At 52.9% G+C, this 19636-nt stretch overlaps 4 protein-coding genes across 4 annotated transcripts in view; 2 read left to right on the forward strand and 2 right to left on the reverse strand.

Annotated features, from left to right (window-relative positions):
• VOLCADRAFT_95094 (uncharacterized protein) overlaps positions 1-2002 on the reverse strand; it is a gene marked incomplete at both ends in the record, with an annotated part of 4324 nt that extends 2322 nt beyond the window's left edge. Inside the window, 5 exons of the mRNA XM_002954261.1 lie at positions 4-23; positions 746-836; positions 1270-1334; positions 1583-1675; positions 1930-2002. Of these exons, the coding sequence (XP_002954307.1) occupies positions 4-23; positions 746-836; positions 1270-1334; positions 1583-1675; positions 1930-2002 (342 nt within the window). The remainder of the gene's footprint in view (positions 1-3; positions 24-745; positions 837-1269; positions 1335-1582; positions 1676-1929) is intronic.
• Positions 2003-2743: 741 nt separating this feature from the next.
• VOLCADRAFT_102187 (uncharacterized protein) lies at positions 2744-3280 on the forward strand (the record flags this gene model as incomplete). The annotated part of the gene is made up of 1 exon (XM_002954193.1): positions 2744-3280. The coding sequence occupies one exon, from the start codon at positions 2744-2746 to the stop codon at positions 3278-3280; it is 537 nt and encodes a 178-aa protein (XP_002954239.1).
• Positions 3281-4186: 906 nt separating this feature from the next.
• On the reverse strand, positions 4187-11604 carry VOLCADRAFT_95096 (uncharacterized protein; the record flags this gene model as incomplete). The annotated part of the gene is made up of 11 exons (XM_002954262.1): positions 4187-4257; positions 5071-5217; positions 6589-6636; positions 7012-7239; positions 7494-7607; positions 7929-8077; positions 8302-8434; positions 8739-8854; positions 9699-9858; positions 10916-11122; positions 11212-11604. Coding segments are annotated over 11 exons (1766 nt in total), but the record flags the coding sequence as incomplete, so codon positions are not given.
• A 244-nt stretch (positions 11605-11848) lies between these two features.
• VOLCADRAFT_106325 (uncharacterized protein) lies at positions 11849-14356 on the forward strand (the record flags this gene model as incomplete). Its single annotated transcript, XM_002954194.1, has 5 exons — positions 11849-12622; positions 12876-12941; positions 13513-13591; positions 13917-13940; positions 14196-14356. The coding sequence occupies exons 1-5, from the start codon at positions 12299-12301 to the stop codon at positions 14354-14356; spliced, it is 654 nt and encodes a 217-aa protein (XP_002954240.1). The 5' UTR covers positions 11849-12298.
• Between the last annotated feature and the right edge of the window lie 5280 nt (positions 14357-19636).

Here is a 19636-nt window from a genome sequence, read left to right on the forward strand (position 1 = left end):
GACATCTGCCCGTGTAACAACACCTCTGCGCGCATCACGAGGAGGGGGAGGGGGAGGGGGGAAGGAGGCAAACGGGTTTCGGAGCGGTGGTCACCACTATCGGGGACACATTAAAAGGAACGGCTAACGGTTAACGACTTGACGTCGGAATCGGTTAAAGCGGTTGCCAGAAACGGGCACGAGGTTTCAGCCTTCAAGCTGCCTAGTTCAAACCAGATTGCCCACTACTCCAACAAACCCAAGGGTCGCCTAGACTTGCGCGGGTTGCTCGGTTCCCCTCCCGCCCTTCCGCCCTCCCTCTCTCCCGCCCTCCCTCTCTCCCTCTCTCCCTCTCTCCCGCCCTCCCTCTCCCCCGCCCTCCCTCTCTCCTTCCCCCCTTCCCTCTCTCCCTCTCTCCCTCTCTCCCTCTCTCCCTCTCTCCCTCTCTCCCTCTCTCCCTCTCTCCCTCTCTCCCTCTCTCCCTCTCTCCCTCTCTCCCTCTCTCCCTCTCTCCCTCTCTCCCTCTCTCCCTCTCTCCCTCTCTCCCTCTCTCCCTCCCCCCTTCCCTCTCTCCCTCTCTCCCGCCCTCCCTCCTCCTCCGGCCTTTGCAGCTCAGTCCATCTGGGCACACGTCACCCTGCCAGAGCGCATCAACTCTCCGCAACCCCAGCTACCCCTCATACCCCTACTTGGACCACTCCACCCTTCCCATACACCGCCAACCAACCCAACCGACTAACGCACTCAACCACCCCAACCAACTCACCCGGCGCCATATGCGTGAGCGTGCCCTGGAAGGTGGCCGACACGTGTGTTTTTTGGTGGTCCATCTTGATTGCCAAACCAAAGTCGGCGACCTGCAAAGAGAGGGGAGGGGAGGGGAGAGGGGAGGAATACTTGCAAAATCAAGTGAAGAGACAAGAGCTGCCGACATCCAAAGTCGCAAACTGCTGCTTCTGCTGGGGGAGAGGTGGGGGGAGAGGTGGGGAATGCGGTTGGTACGTGTGGAGGTGGGTTGTGTACGACAGAATGCCACGTATTAGGAAAGAGACGCATTGAGGGAACTCCGGGAAAGGGGACAAATGGACAGATAGACAAACAGGCAGACGAACAGGCAGACAAACAGACAGACGGACAGATTTGGGCATACGGGCCAGCAGGGGTGTCCGCGCTGGAGCTTCTAAACAGCAATCATGACTACGTTGCGAGTGCACCGGACACACGACACGTGTACGAGCATGCGTCGTCAGCACCACAGCATGCGTGCGTGTCGGGTTTTTGATGCCGTACCTTAGCCACGATACCCCTGCCTTCACCCCCGCAAGATTTCAGCATCACATTGTCCGCCTTCAGATCTGTTTAGGAGTACGGCCGTACGGAAAACACTCAAGTACGGGAGGAGAAAGGAACGAAGTCACGCTTTTAAACTGAAATGAAGCAAAGCTACCGCAGAAGATAAACCCAAGCAGCATTACATTATCCCACACCTCTCCCCCACCCCCCGTCCTCCAAAACACACCACACACTCCTCTCCCTCCCCTTCCACAGCCCCCACGCAAACCCCCCCCCCCAAGCCCCCACGCACGCAGCTGTTGCGGCTCACCCCCGTGCAACACGTCGTTCAAGTGGAGGTGTAGCAGCGCTTTGGCCACATCCGCAGCCGTGTCGAGAATGGCAGCGAAGTTAAGACCCGCCTCTGCAGGAGGGGAGAATCACATGCAAGCGGGGGGTGGGGGGAGAATCATATCTCCGCGGGGGGAGAGATGATGCCGAGACGAAAAGGAGGACAGGGGCAAATACGACACCGCGAAAATGATTAGATTATCAGCTACATGTTTAGCATATATCGCCCGACATAAAATTAAATCCAAAATTAAATTTAAAATCCAAAATTTCAAAAAAATCCAAAAACATCAATAAGAATTCAAATTCAAATGTTTATTTACTCACGCCCAAAGAATATCCCCGCGTCAAGCGCCTCTCGTAGACACCCCTTGTCACAATACTCGAGTACCAGCTGCACCTGCGAGGCCAGGGAGTCGGGTCCAGGTAGGGAAGGGAGGACAACTGTCTGAGAGCGAGATTCGTGTTGGGCCCCTTATGAAGGATATCCGCCCATTAGTTTACGATTATTAGATTACTTTCGCAACAGAGGACTACAGACAAGGATAGATAGACATTTGGGTTTTATTTTATTTTCAGCTCCAGGCAGGCAAATGGCAATTTCTGTCAGCCTCCTACCCGCCCGGCCCCTTCTTACCTTTAGAATACTTATAGGAGGCTTCTTCTGCTTTTTCCTTTTTTTCCCCTTTTTATTTTAGTCTTGGCGGCGAGGTAGGTAGTTTTTTTCCGCTATCTTTATGACTATTAAACATTATCGCGATGACTTTTTCTTCACAAGTCGCGGCTGGCTAGTTATTGCTTCCTTACTTCCCTATCCTTGGCATCAGCTTTTCTCGTTCACGTGGTTCGTCTTCCCCCTACCCTTCCCCCCGAAGCCCCACCCCGAGCCCCGCCGTCCGAGCGCACGTGCCTCGTAGCTGTGTATGCCTCCGGATCGTCCCCGGGCTTCGTCAAGGTCCTCTTTGTACTGCGCTAGTGGATCCTCGTCCAACCGCTGGTACGACCCGCCACCGTACTCGGTGGTGGCCTTGTCACTGCTGGGGGTTGAATGGGTGAATGAATGAATGAATGAATGAATGTATACATACGTCAAGAGGGGGAAGGGAGGACATGAGGGTGGAGAAGGTAAAGTTATCGGGGAATGGGGAAACAGAGGCACAAAGCGGAAACGTGCAGCCGAGGCACATGCATATGCACACATATCTATATCTATATCTGTATCTGTATCTGTATCTGTATCTATATCTATATCTATATCTATATCTATATCTATATCTATATCTATATCTATATCTATATCTATATCTATATCTATATCTATATCTATATCTATATCTATATCTATATCTATATCTGTATCTGTATCTGTATCTGTATCTGTATCTGTATCTATATCTATATCTATATCTGTATCTGTATCTGTATCTATATCTGTATCTATATCTATATCTATATCTATATCTATATCTATATCTATATCTATATCTGTATCTATATCTATATCTATATCTATATCTATATCTATATCTATATCTATATCTATATCTATATCTATATCTATATCTATATCTATATCTATATCTATATCTATATCTATATCTATATCTATATCTATATCTATATCTATATCTATATATCTATATCTCCTAAAATCCTAAATCTAAAATCTAATATCTAAAATCTAAAATCTAAAATCTAAAATCTAATATCTAATACCTAAAATCTAAAATCTAATATCTAATATCTAAAATCTAAAATCTAATACCTAATATCTAAAATCTAAAATCTAATACCTAATATCTAAAATCTAATATCTAATACCTAATATCTAAACTTAAACCTATACTAAACCTAAACCTAAGCCTACGCCTAAACCTAAACCTTAATCTAAACCTAAACCTAAACCTAAATCTAAACCTAAACCTAAACCTAAATATAATCTAAATTTAAAATCTAAAATTTAAAATCCAAAATCTAAAATCCATATCTAAAATCTAAAATCCAAACCAAATATCTAAAACTAAATCTAAATCTATATAGATAATATCTACACAAACATGTACACAAACATGTACATACATACACATACATATACAATACAACCCGTGTGTAAAACAGTGTACAAACATATACAAACAACCCGCAGCGGCCCTGAGAACTGCAAGATGCCCATCGACAACGGAGGGGGCGCCCGCCCGCCAGCAACAACCAACCAGAACCAGACCACGACTGATGATAATGAATAAGATAAGATAAATCTTTTAAAAGAGCTCAAAAAAGCCCTTCCCTTCCATCATCGTAAAGGCTTTAAGATTCTAGCGAATTTTAATTTCCGCTTTTTTCCATTTCCGCATGACATGTCAGTCCAGAGGAGACGCTCTCTCTCTCTCTCTCCCTCTCTCTCTCTCTCTCCCCCCCCAAAACTCAATTCACTCCCGCTGCTGAAGCCCATGTGTGCGCGGATTAAAACGTGCCTCATTAAATCTTTTTACTTGATTAAGTGTAGGTTTATGGGCGTAGTGGCGCCCGCAGCCCCCCCCCCCCCACACACACACACACGAGGCCTAACGACGCACTCACTCACCTGCCCACAAGAATTGCCGATGGCGTGAGGCGATCCGACGGACGAGGTGACTTGTAGTTGGATGAGGAGTCCTGTTGGGGTGCGGTAGGGGACGGGGGCGATACAAGGGGGCGCAGCATGTGCGCGGCGGGGTGAGGGATTCGCAGAGAGGAGCGAAATGGGAAGGGAAGGATGGACCGAACCACTGGCGAACGACCCGGCGGGGCGGGAGCGGGGGCGAGGGCGAGGGAACCCGCGGGGGCTATAGTGAGGTAAGGCGAACCACGAGCGAGTGAAGGTGATTCCGCCAAGGAAAGACTGATGCGCCAGAAGTAAACGGGCGGGGAGGAGGGGGGAGGGGGGGAAAGACGAACCACGAACGAGTGAAGCTGCTGCCAGGGCAAGAGGGGTAAGGGGGGTAGGGGCCTTCAAGAGGTAGGGGCAGCGGGGGGGGGAGAGAGAGGTGAGAGGAGAGGAGGGGAGAGCGTCAGTCAGGACCTGAGACCACGGAGTTGGCAAAGTGCTGGGCAAACGTAAAACTGCAAAATTTGGCATGACGCGTGGCTAAGTCCTGGCTGCGCGGCTGGAGCTGGATTTCACAAAGAATACGAACCGGCTTCGGACTTGGCTTTCGAAGAAAGAAAAAAGCCACAAAAATTTCAAACGCACGCACATTCAGACAGACAGAAATCTCGCGCTCCCGCGCCTTCTCCTCAATATTCTCACGGTATCGGTGTCTGCAGGCAAAGGCAAATGAACCCCACTCAGTTTTCAACATACCGCTTCTAAACAAAATCCTAAAAAACCATTAAAAAAACCCTAAAAACCCTAACCTAAAACCCTAAAAACCCATAAAGGCGATATCTCGAACCGCCCCGATTTGAACGAATTTTCTCGTGTCGTACCTTTAGCGGTTTTATCTGGTAGGTGTACGTCGCGACCACATTTGGGTGCGCCAGTGAGGAACTGATGGCCGCCTCCATCACCGCCATCTTCTCCCGCTTCTCCTTGCCGCTCATGTTCGCGGGCAGGACGATGGTCTTGATGGCCACCTCAGTGCCCCGCCACAGACCTTTTTTTACGCGGGATAGGGTAGAGGGTAGAGGGCAGGGTAATGATAATGATAATAATGGCGGGGAGGCGGAGGAAGTGGGGAAAGACGAACCACAAACGAGTGAAGCTGCTTCTTTGGAAAAACTAGTTAACCAGCGGTAAGAGTGTACCAAACGTAGAACTGACCGAAAGGCGTCCGAGGAAGAGGGGGAGGAGGAGAGGGAGGAGCAGGAGGAGGAGGAGGAGGAGCAGGAAAAGGTTTTTCCGTCCACAAGCCGGTTTTCCTCTATAAAACCCCCACGGCCCCCCACCCCCCCTCAGTAGCGACCACCTAACACATCGCACAACGCACCTTGATACACTTTCCCGAACGTCCCCTCCCCGATCATTCCCCCGAGAACAAGCTCCGTATCCGGCCCCAAGCCGCTCGATCCCCGTCTCCTGTGACCGCTTCCGCTTCCGCTCCCCTCGCCGCCGCCGCCACCGCCGCCGTCAGCGCCGCCACCGGCTCCATCGCCGCTGCTGACGCCGCCGCCAGCGCTGGTGCCCCTCCGCCGACCGCCGCCGCTCCGCAAGGAGCCTAATAAACGGGATCCCGTTAGCAGCTTTTGGCGCATCTCCTCGATTTTTTCTGCGCATGTACGGCAGCGGGATATGGTACGGGATGAATTTTTGTCTGGGACGAGTACTGTTAGGTCGTCGGTATGTGATCAGTTCCTGAGAGATTCATCCAGATATGTGGCATTGAGTGCCAGTGGTAGGCTTAGGGGCCGTCGTACCGGCTTAGGGGCCGTCGTACGGACCGTTGTACGGGAACGTGTTGGATTCAAGGTATTGCTTAACATTTATGTGGAGTGGAGGTGTCTTAGGGGTTTTCGTTGTTGTTGTTTAAGGTTGGGTTCTAAAAAGGTGATCGTTGTGTTGTTTGGATGCTGACCCGTGGGTCAGCATCAAAACCCGAACCCGAACTCGACGCCAGCCATCATCATGAGAAGTAGTCGCACTCACCCTCGGGACTCGCGTGCGCATTCGCCGATAACGACGCGCCGTTGGCCGCCGCCGTTGCCGCCGCCGCCGATGATGCCGCGCCGGCGCCGCCGCCGTTGGCCGCCGCCGCCGCTGCCGCCGCCGCCGTGCAGCCACTGCCGACTACGGACGCTTCAGGGTCCAGCCCTAAACACTCTATGAGATTGTACTGCCGCCGTAACAGCGCCTCTATGCGCTCCTTCTCATTCAAAAGTGCCGTAGCTGCATCCTCCAACTGCTCGTTCGCCGACTGCGTTGCAACGGAAAAAACGGAAAATCCTTTGGGACGATTGGCGCAATTGGAACAGTTGCATCTTGATGCGCCAAAAGCATATGTGCCGTACCGACAGCTCTCGAAGGACTTGCGGGGACTGCTTGTCGTCACCAGCTAGCTATCGTTGTGGTTGGCGCACGGGGGGAACCGTGGTGAACGGGGTGGACTACCGCCAGGATGGGTCAGAAATATACCTTTACGATATAGTTAGCGCACCCCTTTGCCATGCGGGTTGACACTTGTATCCACGTGTGTGTGTATGTCTGTGCCTATATCTGTGCGTATGTCTGTGCGTGTGCGTGCGTGTGTGCGTGTGTGCGCGTGTCTGTGCGTGTGCGTGTGTGTGTATGTGTATGTGTATTACACCTACACCTACAGCTCCACCTGTTCTGGAGTTGCGTTACCACCCTTCAAAGGTGTCATCACGAGAGCCCATACCCGGAGACATGGGGTGCCACTGGATAGGGCAAGACTTACAGACAGACAGACTTACAGATTGCAACTGCCGTGGCCGTCCAACAACCAGCACCCCTCCTAAGATGCAGAAGACTTTCATCTGGCGAGGACTAATGCTTTGGCCGTTACGGCGCTTTTGACCATGGGTTGCCACTGTGACCCACGGGTCACTTACCAGCACCTCCTCAAGCAGCAGGTGCTGCTGCGCCCGGCCTATGAGTGCCATCCCCACCAGCATAGCCATTAGTATGCTCATTACTATCACCTGCGAGACGATGAAAAGGAAACAAAAAACATGAACATCCCCAGTTTTTTCATGACATTTGGAAATTGCTGGAGGGGATATAAAAGCCGCTGCGCATTAATGCGGCGAAAAAGGATCGGGGAAATGAAGGTGTGACAGTTTTAATTGACAGCAGTCTGGCGCCGTACGTTGAAAGGTTTGACATTTAGGGCAGAGGGGAGTGTAGGAAGGAATGGAGTTGGAAGTGAAGGAGTGCAGGCCGGCGTTGTACTCACCATCGCGACCAGCGGCCACTCCCAATTTGGCGACCAGCCACGCGCATCCGCCACCGTCAGGCTCCAGACGTTGTTAGGAACCAAAATATTCACCTCCACGGGGACACGGAGCGCCTGCGCGACCCATGGGTCATGCCGCAGTCACCGGTCCAGGAGCAGTCATTAAGCCAGGTCGTCATATTCCGTGAATCTCAGCCACGAAGACCCTCCGACCATGCGACAGATCCACAAAACAGGGCCCCTGAAAAATCCACCGACCCAGGGGTCAGACCTGCCAACTGATTCCAGCAACGCGGTTCAAAAGCTGCTGATCTTCAGGTCAGTGGCACAAGTCACACAGCCACCGACCCATGGGTCTCAAGCTTAAGATCCGTAGACCCATGGGTCTCAAGCTTGAGATCTACGCATCACGGATTACATTTCGCGGGTTCCCACCTCAGCTCTGCCCGCCAGTAGGAAAGGCACACTGCGATCCACGTCGTCTGGCCGAGTGAGCCTGTAATGCAGGCCCTGGCGGTTGAGATCATCAATTCGTACAACGTCGTACAGAAACCGTTTCCAGTGAATCATCACGGTCGCGAAACCTACAGCAGGAATGATCCAAATAGGTTTAGGAGGAAGCGTTCAAACCCAGCGTGACGTGAAATCAGGTTTTCAAAAGGTGACGGAGCGAAAGGGAAAGGAGGAGGAGGAGGAGGAGGGTTTTAGGGTTTTAGGCCGTACTTACTTGCGCACCAAGGACTCATACACACCGTGTCCGGATGACATGGCCACGCATGCCACGAAACAAATAAAAAAATGACCTCACCCCAAAATTTGGTCCGGGTGCTCGGGTCATAGCATATACTGCAATTCACGACGTCTTGCCCCGTCCCGAACGTGTCGTTCGGGTCCACCCCTCGCACGAAGATGGGATAACGAGCCGGAGCGCCCATGTATCCCTGTACGGCAAAAAAATAAGCGCGAAAAGCCGATGTGAAGGTAATATAGTGATTACCTTAGGATCCAATTAGGATCTTTCGAATTGTGGCGAAAGATCCTAATTCGGAATAGTAAGCATACTATTAGTATAAGGTTAATATTAAATGTAGTAATGGAAAGGAAATTCCAGAGATGCGGGGAGAAAACCTGAATTGCTGCTAAAAATGCTGTTAATCGTGTCTTTCTTTGAAAACAATTCAAGCCGTTTTACAATAGAACGAGAGGTGGCACAGGCCTGTGTGTTCCGTACTTTTGAGCACGTACCTGAACGAGCTTGTACGGACCAGCCAACGTCAGGTTATGTGAGGCGATGGTCTTCAACGCAAACTCTCGGTTCTTGGTATCGTTCAACAGGTCAAAGTTTATCGCATCCTCGTTGCCTGAGTACGGCATAAAGTACGGCAAGAAGTACGACAGCCAAAAAACACTTAAAATCTGCGTCTCGAGAACTGTCCCGTGCCATTTTTCCCACCCTGGTGCCCAGTTTGACTATCCCTGGAGCCAACTAGCTGCATCTAAAACATCGAACAAGCCTAGCTTCATCCACTCACAGACCCATCTTTCCCTCCTAAGAATTCATTAACAACTCAAATTCCCCTCGCACCCAACCCCCCAGAGAGCAGCATAGCCTCAATGATCACACCCCGCCCTATCCCGCTCTCAACCCAGGCGTGTCCCATTCAACGGCCAGTACGGATCGTCGTACATGTCGCCACGTCAGCCGTGGCCGGAGCACAGGACTGGCGAGGAGCAGCACTGGGCTACAGAACCCCCGGCTTTTACGGACATTTTACACGTTTAACGCACGTGTGTACGGAACTTTTCTAACTTGTAACTGGACCCCTCTTGGCGGCCCGGGGGGGCCCCCCGCGGTGTTTTCTTCCTGAAGCGCACGATATTCCCCCCCCTCGGGGGGGGGGGGGCGGGGCCGGGGGGGTCTGCAGCTCCACCGGCTGACGGTCCACGACGGCGACGACGTTCCGGAGCTCAAACGGCTCAAACGGCTAAATTGCCTACTCCAACTTCCCCACCTCCCGCACATGGGTTTACCCCATACATGCAAAACCATAATACCCACGGCCCATGTTGCTCCAAGCTTGCCGGCCCCCATGTTATCGCCTTTTGGTTTGGCCTTCTTTCCGTAAATGTATCTTTGAAGTAGTGTAGCCTTGCCTAGCTGTAACATCGCCCGCCCTTTTCAAAGACCGTCCCATCTCCGCGCACCTTTCAAAGGCTCAATCGCTCGCACCACCCCCAACGGGGCGAGCTGCATGCTGTCGATGCTGCCCGCCGCCGTCAGCGACAGGAGTTCCGTCGCCAAGGAGGGGAAGGTGGCTTTCAAGTCGGGGAAGTACGGGTAGCGCGTCACGAACGACTGCATGACCTACAGACGCACGTACAAACAGACAGACAGACAGACAGATGCATGTGCACAAGTGCACAGGTAACACGCAGGTGAACATTCTTTAAATGTATCTGTTCATGCATCATATTAGATTAATCATATTGGACTAATTATTATATTTTCATTTCTATATTTATTTCATTTTGTTATTTATTTTACTAGCTTCTTTATCTAATGTTTTTGTGTGAGTAGAAACATGGTGAAGGGTCAGCACCGAGACTAAAGCAATATTGGAGGCCTTGTGCCGTCGGCAGAGTTGTGACGGAGGCTATGGCGGCGCCGCCGGCCGTACAACCAGTCCCGGGAGCACCACAAAAGCCGACGACACAGCCGGCGGCGCCGTCAGCAGAGCTATGGCTGTATCCCTATCTGTAATCACAGAGCTACTGCCGCCGCTACCGCCGCTGCGTTAACATGGGCTTTACCCGGTAGTGGTAGTGGTAGCGGTAGCGACAGCGGCTATGGCTGTAGCAGCTGAACATCGCGGTCCGGAGCCGCCGCTACTGCTGCGCCACCGCCGCTACTGCTGTAGCTGTTCCTGTGCTTGCTGTAGCTTGTTGGTGGGGGTGGGGGGTGCTCGCCGATCATGCTGCCGTTGACCTGTCGCCATTGCTGTTGCTGTTAGCCTCCCCCCCTCTTTCCCCCCCTCCAAACACACAGGCACACACACCGCTCCTTGAACCCCTTCCCTCGTGGCCTTTCCTACACCCCTATCCCCCGCCAACATCGCCTTTTCTAATCCCGTTCAAATTTCCCGCCCCATTTCCAGGTCCCCCCTGCTAACTACCCCCTGCTTACTAACCCCATGCTTACTACCCCCTTGCTAACTACCCCATGCTAACTACCCCCTGCAGCTATAAATGGGATCCAAGTTATGCGGGGGCGTAATCATGCCGCGGGCGTCCTGGGACCCATGCGGAGCCAGGGAGGGAGCGCGACCTGACGAGCAGACGGCTGACCTATAAGCCTACCCCACGCCGGCCTGCGTATACCCCCTGACCCCTTGATTGAGTGGGAGGTAAGGCTTGCCACCAACCTTGACTGGGAGGTAACACGCCCGCAGCTCCGATGCAATTGTCTGGGCCTTGTCGGCCGCACGATTCTGCGCATTGGCCAACCGCTGCCGCCGCTCCTGCGCTGACGCCGCAAACACGCCCCATAGCCCCAGTCCCATGCATAGGAAGAGCAGTAGAAGTGGAACAATTACCACCTTCTTGTCCCTCCGAATCGCAAGGAGGAGGGCCTGTATGCGTGTTTGGAATGCCATCGGACAAAATTGAGCTGGGATGATGGAGCATAACCTATCATGTCATAATGGATTCTTTTAATTACCTTTTTCTTGACATTTCCTCGCTGCCTCTTGTCGGTCGTGCTCGGAACAAGGTTCGCTCTGGCAGGTCCCAGTCGCCTGCTTAAACGTGTGCGCTTTGCGATGTGCGCAAAAGGATGGCGAGAGTCCTGGTATGTCGCAACCCTGTTTTTTTCAACCACGCTCCTCAGTTTCTCGGCATCCAACGTCTCGCTTGTGCCGACGTGTTCTTGCTGACTGTCATCAGCAGTCGCGCATGCTATTGATATAGGAGGTCGTAACTCTCCCTCACTACAAGGATTTTGGAGCAAGGGCGCCGACGGATGTGTCGTCCCATTGTAGTTTTCGCAGGCTGCCGCCCAAGTCGGCACAGTAACTACTATGTGGCCATTCGAGACCTCTGCACCTTCGGCCATTAATGTTGTTTCTAACCTTACGTCGCGAGCATTGCACTCTTCTCAACTCGCAAGAACCCCATATAGCTTATTCCGTGTTATACAAAAGTATTGATGTACATGTAATTATGCATGCTACTCATTACTCGGAAAAAGCGGTGAGTGTGGATTTGCATAAGCGGCAACGGCAACGACAACGCACCCTTCCAAGTGCGCGAATAGAGCTACTGCCGAAATAACACACCAATAGCATACACAACGATATGTTTTATCTAATCATAATTTCCATGGGTTGACTGCACTGCGACGCTGGATAACGGCGAAGGGTTGCTCTACACAGCGATTTGAAGCAAGAGGCGCAAACGAATTGAATTACAAGCTGATATTCGTCCTATTAAGCAGTGCAATTAATGGCATTTGCTAGGCGAGCACTAGCGTAAGGCTTTCTATTATAATAGGACATCACGCACGTCTGCAGTCCTCTTCCTTGCGGCAGGATCTGCATGCGGTACAGACGTAGTGCAGGCTATCATTAAGCGGTTTAGCCTCAAGAGTTATTCAATTTCTCGTCGCGAAGGGGCCTCATAAACGCTTTAGCAAATAGCCAGCTCCATTCCACATTTTCTGTTGCAGATGCCGCCGATGAACAGTTTCCGTCGCCGCAAGAGAAGCTTTCCTAACCATATGCATCTTTGCTAGAGCATGCTCCGGAACCATGTCAACGGTGTCAACCGCAAACGCCACCTCCATACGACGGCAATGCCGGTTGCCTGGATCTCTACCTCTTCGATATAAACATCAACGTACCTGGTATCGCGCAGCATCAGGATGGATCTTTGGCGCCAGCCCTCCGGCTCTGTTCCCCGAGTACTTCCGTCAGTCGAGGCCAGCTGTACTGGGTGCCGTACCAACTAACCATCCGTACAACTTCCGCGAGTCATCTCCTTCCACCCACAGCAAGGCGCCTGTGGAGCTTTCTGCACTTGAGGCGGCCCAGCTTCGAAGTATTTTGCAGGACCGCCGGGCCGCCCTCTTCTGGGTAGGGGTGGGTAGGAGTGGGTAGGAGTGGGTAGGAGTGGGTGGGAGTGGGTGGACGTAAGAAAGAAATAGTAGAAGAAGACGGTAGTTTATCTCACGGCGGAGGCGCAGCGGTTCTGTGCACACACCCCTCCAACCACACGCCGCCAGCCTCACATTATCCACACGCGCATTTTGACCACACCACACCACATCGCAACATACCGCAACATGCCGCGTTGCACCTGTCTTTCTTTTTACTTTTTTCCTTTCAGGATTTGGACAACGTGGACTTCTTTAAGCCCGCCTGCTCAGCTCCTTTGCAAGTCCACCGGCTACGGGTAAGAAAGGAAGGCACGGGCAGTAAGGCCCACTTGCAATAAGGGTCTCACGGGTAGTAAGGCCCACAGGTAATGTGATACCCGGAAAATATAATGGTGCGTGGCGCTTAGACGTGTAGGGGAGTTAAGGGCCGTGGGTCAGAGGCAGGAGCAAATGTACGACAGCTAAGGGGCGTGGCTGATAAGAGACGCAGAAGATCTAAGGCTGTTACCCGTCCTGCTACGCACTGCCTGACCTCGGACCCACTTCCTCGTTTTTGACATCCACAGTCTTTCTTTCTTTCGACATATGATTTCTCCCTCCCCCCTTTCTCGACTCCCTCCCTCCCATCCCATCCTTCACTCATTCACTCGCTCACTCACTCGCTCGCTCACTCACTCAGTCGCTCATTCACTCACTCGTTCACTCACTCGTTCACACACTCGCTCGCTCGATCGCTCACTCACTCGCTCGCTCGCTCACACACTCAGTCGCTCACTCACTCACTCGTTCACTCACTCACTCGTTCACTCACTCGCTCGCTCACTCAGTCGCTCACTCACTCGCTCGCGCACTCCTGGACCCGCGAAGACTCTGGTGACGGAGGCGGGAGCGCAACTCCTCAGTTGCAGGGCGTACGGCAATACGGACACAGTACGGAGGTTGGCAGGTAGGTATACGACAATGGCCCGGGAGGTTTGCGGACCGGGAGCTCGGGACCATACGAATGCCAAAAACCGACGTGCCGTACCGACACGCGCCGCCCATCTGTTATTGCTTCATATTTCTCAGACATAACCGCTCATGGCGCGCACATCGCAAGCTTTAGATTCAACATGACGCGAACGCAGGGATGCCGCTGTTGTTGGAACGTTTGGGCCTTATGCAAGTGGAGATTGTGGCTGTCCGGCGCGACGCAGCAGACGTGCGGCTAGTGAACGACGTCCTGGAATTTACAACAACATCTGTGACCCATGGGTCATTGCCGTCTGCAGTGCTGTGCGTCTCCCAGGACACAGGTGGGCTCAATCTTCTGTCAGCTTTGGGCGACGGCCCCATGTAGTGGGTTTTGGATGGCAAGTAGAGGGGTTCGGGACTAGAGGAAGGATGGGGCCTTGCGTACCGACGCCGGGGATGTAGTCATAGTGGCAAGTTAGGGCCCCGGGCCAAGTTAGGGCCCCTAACCCTTCTCCATAATGCACACGTTTTGTCGATGCTACGGTCGTATGACTCGACATTGCCCTTTATGGTCACTAACCTCCTTCGTATCACAGATTTCGCCAGCCCTTTGCGGTACCTGTCCGAGCTTGGCATCCCCACCTTGGCCATAAGCCCCCACGACCCGCGACGCCGGGTATGTAACGGTGTCATTGTACGGCAGGTGTACGGTATGAACGCGCACATCTGTGTGTGTGGCGGCGGATGCCGCACTTAGGAACCGCCGACAGTGCTCCTTCCTGCCGTGGAACAGTCCACCAGCCGCCATCTTTAGCCGTTTTGCGCACCCCCCATAACATAATAATCGGCGATGAGCTAGCAATCCTCCGGCCTAAGAACAACGTAGAAATCTGGTTCAACATCCCCAAAAGGGAACCTAACTACAACAGGGTAGTTTTGTAGTTGATAAGTCCATTTCCCCTTTAGTGTTCTTCTTCCCCTTTAGGGGGACTAAAGGGGAACCCCTTCGGGGATGAGGTCGGGTTATTGTCGAACATTTTTTTGAAACTCTTATTTGCATCCTTACAACACGTTCGTAACGCTATACTGGATGGACACCCGATGAAGTGAATACTGGATGAACGCAGCGTGATTTATCGGTGATCGTCCGGAATGGAGCCATAGTCCGAAATCTTTGGCCCGCACAAAGACCGCAGCACCTGGTTCCACCGGCATGCACAGTTTTCACCGTTTTCCGTTAGTTCTTGTTTGTGTATTTGTGTTTGATGCGCTCGATGTGCGTTCGGGGGTTTCGTTATTTTCTCAAACAATTTCCGGTTCGACCCGGCTTGTTTTTTGGTGAGAGGTCTCATCATGGGTCCCCCCACCGCAGACACACGCGGTCATGGAGCCTTCTACGTACTTCAAAAGGTACGACAGGTGTCGTATATGACAGTCGTAGATGTATGTGTGTTCGAGGTGGCAGGTACTAGTGATGTATAACAATCCATCTACGGCTGATGTCGTACATCACGTCATGCTCGGCTTCTTTTCCCTAAGCGGCTTATGGTATATTTCCCATTCTGATCTGATTTCCGAATTGCTGCGGGGTTTGCGAGCCTTTATTGTATTTTTGTTCCAAATCCCTCTTTTTAAAACAATCAAATTCGTAGGAATGGAGCCATTGCTTCTTGTATATGTTTTTTCCTGGCAAGCCACTTCTGTGCCCCTGATCCCAGATTCCTTGTTTGTTGTGTTGTCGTGCCAAAAGGCTGCCTCTGCCCACTGCATGTTGGGCAGCCTTGAAGTGGGAGCCGCTGACCGCACCCGTAACTGACGCGGAAGCAGTCTGGCTTCGAGAAGTCCTAGGTTCGATCCCTGCGGACAGGGTTGAGTTGGGGAAAATGGAGAGCGGACTGCCAGCGGTGGTGGCGGCGAGGGAACCAATGATGGCAAAAGCAGCAGTAGCATCGGCCGGATGTGCTGACATGGCCAAGCAGCCGCCGCCGTCGCAGTCTCTGGAAACGACGGCAGCAGGATTGGGGACATGTCTTGTCGGGACGCGGGCTGGTAACGTCCGTGATGATGTCGGTTTGGGTTGCAGTGGCGCCGCCGGTGAAGCAGTAGCGGGCGTTAATGCTCTGCCACGTAGCCTGGGGTCGTACACGCGGGCTGGCGTTCGTTGCCCCGGAATGGCCACACGGCTGTGGATAAATCCCCGCTTTTACAGCAGCTGACTCAACTCGAGTCGATAAAGTTTTGGCCAATATGACATGATCGCGATCATGATGATGATGATAATGATGATGATGATGATGGTGATGCGGATTTGTGAGCATCGTGAGGCCATGGACGATTCGACGTGATGTGAGGAATATTTTTTTAGCAAGGTTGAGGCCTTGCTAAACTCCCGATGGCAATAGCTGCCGATTCGCTTCGCCGTACATTGACATGACATAACACAGAACATGGCGTGTCGCTAACCCAACGGTCCGATGAAACATCGATGTGCGACGCGCAATGCGACCCGACTTTATAACCACTACCACTATGACATAGGACGTGCGCCGATGGTGGGTTAAATGGTTTTGGTTGCTGAATGTGATGCCTCTTCACTGTTCGGCTTTTGGCCGTGAAGATGGTTGGACGCGCCCTGTTCATGGCGTGCACATGTGGCGCAGCCTAAAAACAGCTCTACCGTGCCGGCGAGTGAGGGGAATCTATAGGGTGCTGGGTGGTAGACAGAGAGAGGGAGAGGATCAGAAGATCCAAAAGAGCGCTGGAGAGGACTTCTACCAGCGCCGTGCGTTATGAACGAACCTCGGGTGTGTGTCCTGAAGCTGAGCCAGCCGAATCCAGGCCTCCTGCCGATAGCCTGCCTGGGGCAAGCAACCCCATCATCTTCGTGAAACTGTTAACCATGACCTATGCTTGCAGTAGGCCGGGTCTGGGTGTCAAAGAATGGCGTTTGGGGCTTATACCTCTGCTGCGGAGCGGCTTGGGGAGTCCAGGGTTCCCCTCTGGTGCTGGTGCCCATCTACCTACTTACCTACCCGCCTGCCTGCCTACCTGCCTGCCTGCCTGCCTACCTGCCTGCCTGCCTGCCTACCTGCCCATCTACCTGCCTGCCTGCCTACCTGCCTGCCTGCCTGCCTACCTGCCCATCTACCTGCCTGCCTGCCTGCCTACCTGCCTACCTGCCTGCCTGCCTGCCTGCCTGCCTGCCTGCCTGCCTGCCTGCCTGCCTGCCTGCCTGCCTGCCTACCTACCTGCTTGCCTGCCTGCCTACCTGCCTGCCTACCTGCCTGCCTGCCTGCCTACCTACCTGCCTGCCTGCCTGCCTGCCTACCTACCTGCCTGCCTGCCTGCCTGCCTACCTGCCTGCCTACCTGCCTGGGCCCCTCCCCCCGCTTTTACGGACACACCCGCACTTTTGTGCGGAGCTTGTAGCTTGTAACCTAGAGATACCTTTATGTTGATGTGGCATCACCGAGCGTCCCGCCCATCACCATCTTCGCCGGCAAGGGTGATCAAGGCAGGGGCAACGAGCGTGGTGGCGATAACGGCCACGGCCGTGGCAATAGTTGTGGAAACTGTTGTATCCTGTAAAAGTTTTCTGCAACGGTTTGGGCGCCGAATCCTAACTGTCGGTGGTTATCTCGTCCACTCCGATTTACCGAACTTCAATATTACTAACTAACACCCGTCAATTCCGCGGTCGGTGATTACAGGTTTTAACTAATACTGCTATTAGTTTAATTGCGGCTACTGTTAGCTGCGGCGGATAAAACGACTACTGTTAGTCGTCCGCCATTCAAGTGCCGCACTGCTGCGGAAGTCTATGGGCGACGGCGGCTATAGCGACTACTGTTAGTCGTCCGCCATTCGAGTGCCGCACTACTGCGGAAGTCCATATCTGCATATGGGCGCGTTGCGGCTACTGTTAGCTGCAGGCGGCTAAAGCGACTACTGTTAGTCGTCCGCCATCTTAATGCCGCACCGCTGCGGAAGTCCATACCTGCGTATGGGCGGGGGTTTTACTTACGTAAAGCTGGGACCTGCGTCCCAGTTTCGTCTGACCGAGCGAGAGTAGTTCCTGCGAACTATGGCTTCTGGATACGGCGCCGCCCAGTCGTACTGGGGATTCTTATCGGCGCGAGGCCCAAGTGGAGTCACGGATGACTATTTATTCAAGACACTTGTCTCAATCGGTATCTTTCGATGCCCCCATTATGTGGTTGTGTCGTCTGAAGTCTACAACAGAAACAACGACGGCCGCTTTGGCAGCAGGCGCTTCAACTGCAGGTAGGCTGGTCACCAAGCTGGGGAATGTCCCGAGCCAAAGAAGGAGTGCACTAAGCACCACATGCTGGGACACACAGCTCAGGAGTGCCGCAAAAGACGTCGCCGTGGTGGAGCGGAAGGCGCTGGAAATGCCGGCAGAAATGCCGCCGTGGTCGAGCACCCGGTGGTGTTCATGCTGGAGTTGGGGGATTCAACATCACATACAGTGGCGGCGGAGGCTGCTAATCTAAGCCAGCATTGGAATCTACCCCAGCATTTGCTGTGTCAGCGGTGGCTGAGACATTGGCTGCACCATACAGTACGGAAATGGTGAGGCCAGAGCTGCGAGAGCGAGATGCCACCTGGTACCTGGACACGGCGCTGTAGGATACGGGGACCTAGTTCCGAAAGGTCAAGCGAGCAGCGGGCCATATCATCTAGGAGGTTAAGGTAAGGAACTGTAGGTTTTCTGAGTGAAACTATGTGCCAGGGTTTAAGTTCCGGCTTTTGTCGCTCAAGCAGCTGACTAATGACGGTGCACAGTTTAAGGGCTCTGGGATGTGCATGGAGGTCAGGAATAACTGGAAAATTTGGGCCTTATTTACCGATTGAAAGGATTCAATATATGCCGTAAATATCAAGGAGAAGCCGCCGAGAATACATGTTGCCCGACCAGTTGCTTCAGTGCACCTTGCTGCAGATCGTACAAGGCTGTGGCACTCACGCTCTTTGGTCACCTGAACTACAGCAACCTGGCGCACCTGGCCGACAAAGAGATGGTCGCTGGCCTTGATGTGACACCGAAGAAGTTTCGAGCTGTTGGTGTGAGGCTGCGTGAGAGGGGTGCGTGTTGGGCAGGCATCATCCTGGGAAGCCCTTTCCGGAGTCACAATCCTGTGTGGGCCCGGCTCTGGAACGAGTACATATGGGCCTTGCAGGACCGTTGTCTGTTGGGGGCCTTATGGAGGCAATAATTACGATGCTACTTTTCTGGAAGAGCATACGGGCCTGTCTGTGGTGTAGAGTGGTGTGTCCTTTTTAAAACATAAGAGTGAGGCACCAGAAGTTGTGAAGCATGCATTGGCACTGCTGGAGAAGCAGCGTGGGCAGAGGTGAAGGAAGTGCGTGCAGATCGTGGAAGGGAATATCTGAATGCTGAGATGTGGGAGTACTACGGTGTGCGAGGGATTTTGCATCAGACCTCTTTTGCATCATACACCCCTAAGCAGAATGGCGCTGCTGAGCGCCTGAATCGCACCCCGATGGGGAAAGTTAGGTGCACACTGATTGAGAGCGGCCTGCCTTCACGTGGGTGGGCATTAGCGATGCATACGGCAAATTATCTGTGCAACCGTTCCCCAGTCCATGGTCTGAAAGGAACGCAATTTGAGGGGTCCTATGGGCGGAAGCCTCACGTGTCAGACCTGCGTGTGTATGGCTGTGTTGGCTACATTTGAATACCAGATCATCAGCACAAGAAGATTGAGCCGGTATCCAGGAAGGGTGTCTTTGTAGGCTAGGACACGGAGTCTACGGCATACCATGTTCTTATGCCAGATGGGCGACAGTTAGTCGGTCGAGATGTCAAGCTTGATGAGCATGTGCATTTGGTCTGATGAGCAGTAAGAGCCCGCAGTATCGGCTGCAGGTGGTCAGGGATGATGATGATGATGATAAGTCTGAGGCGAGCTTGATGTATGAGAGCGATCAGGAGAGTGATGCACGGCACCCGAATCTCCAGAACCATCTAAGGACGTAGACAACGGCGCATCAG

Source organism: Volvox carteri (genome assembly GCF_000143455.1).
Source record: "Volvox carteri f. nagariensis unplaced genomic scaffold VOLCAscaffold_41, whole genome shotgun sequence".
Lineage (NCBI taxonomy): Eukaryota > Viridiplantae > Chlorophyta > Chlorophyceae > Chlamydomonadales > Volvocaceae > Volvox > Volvox carteri.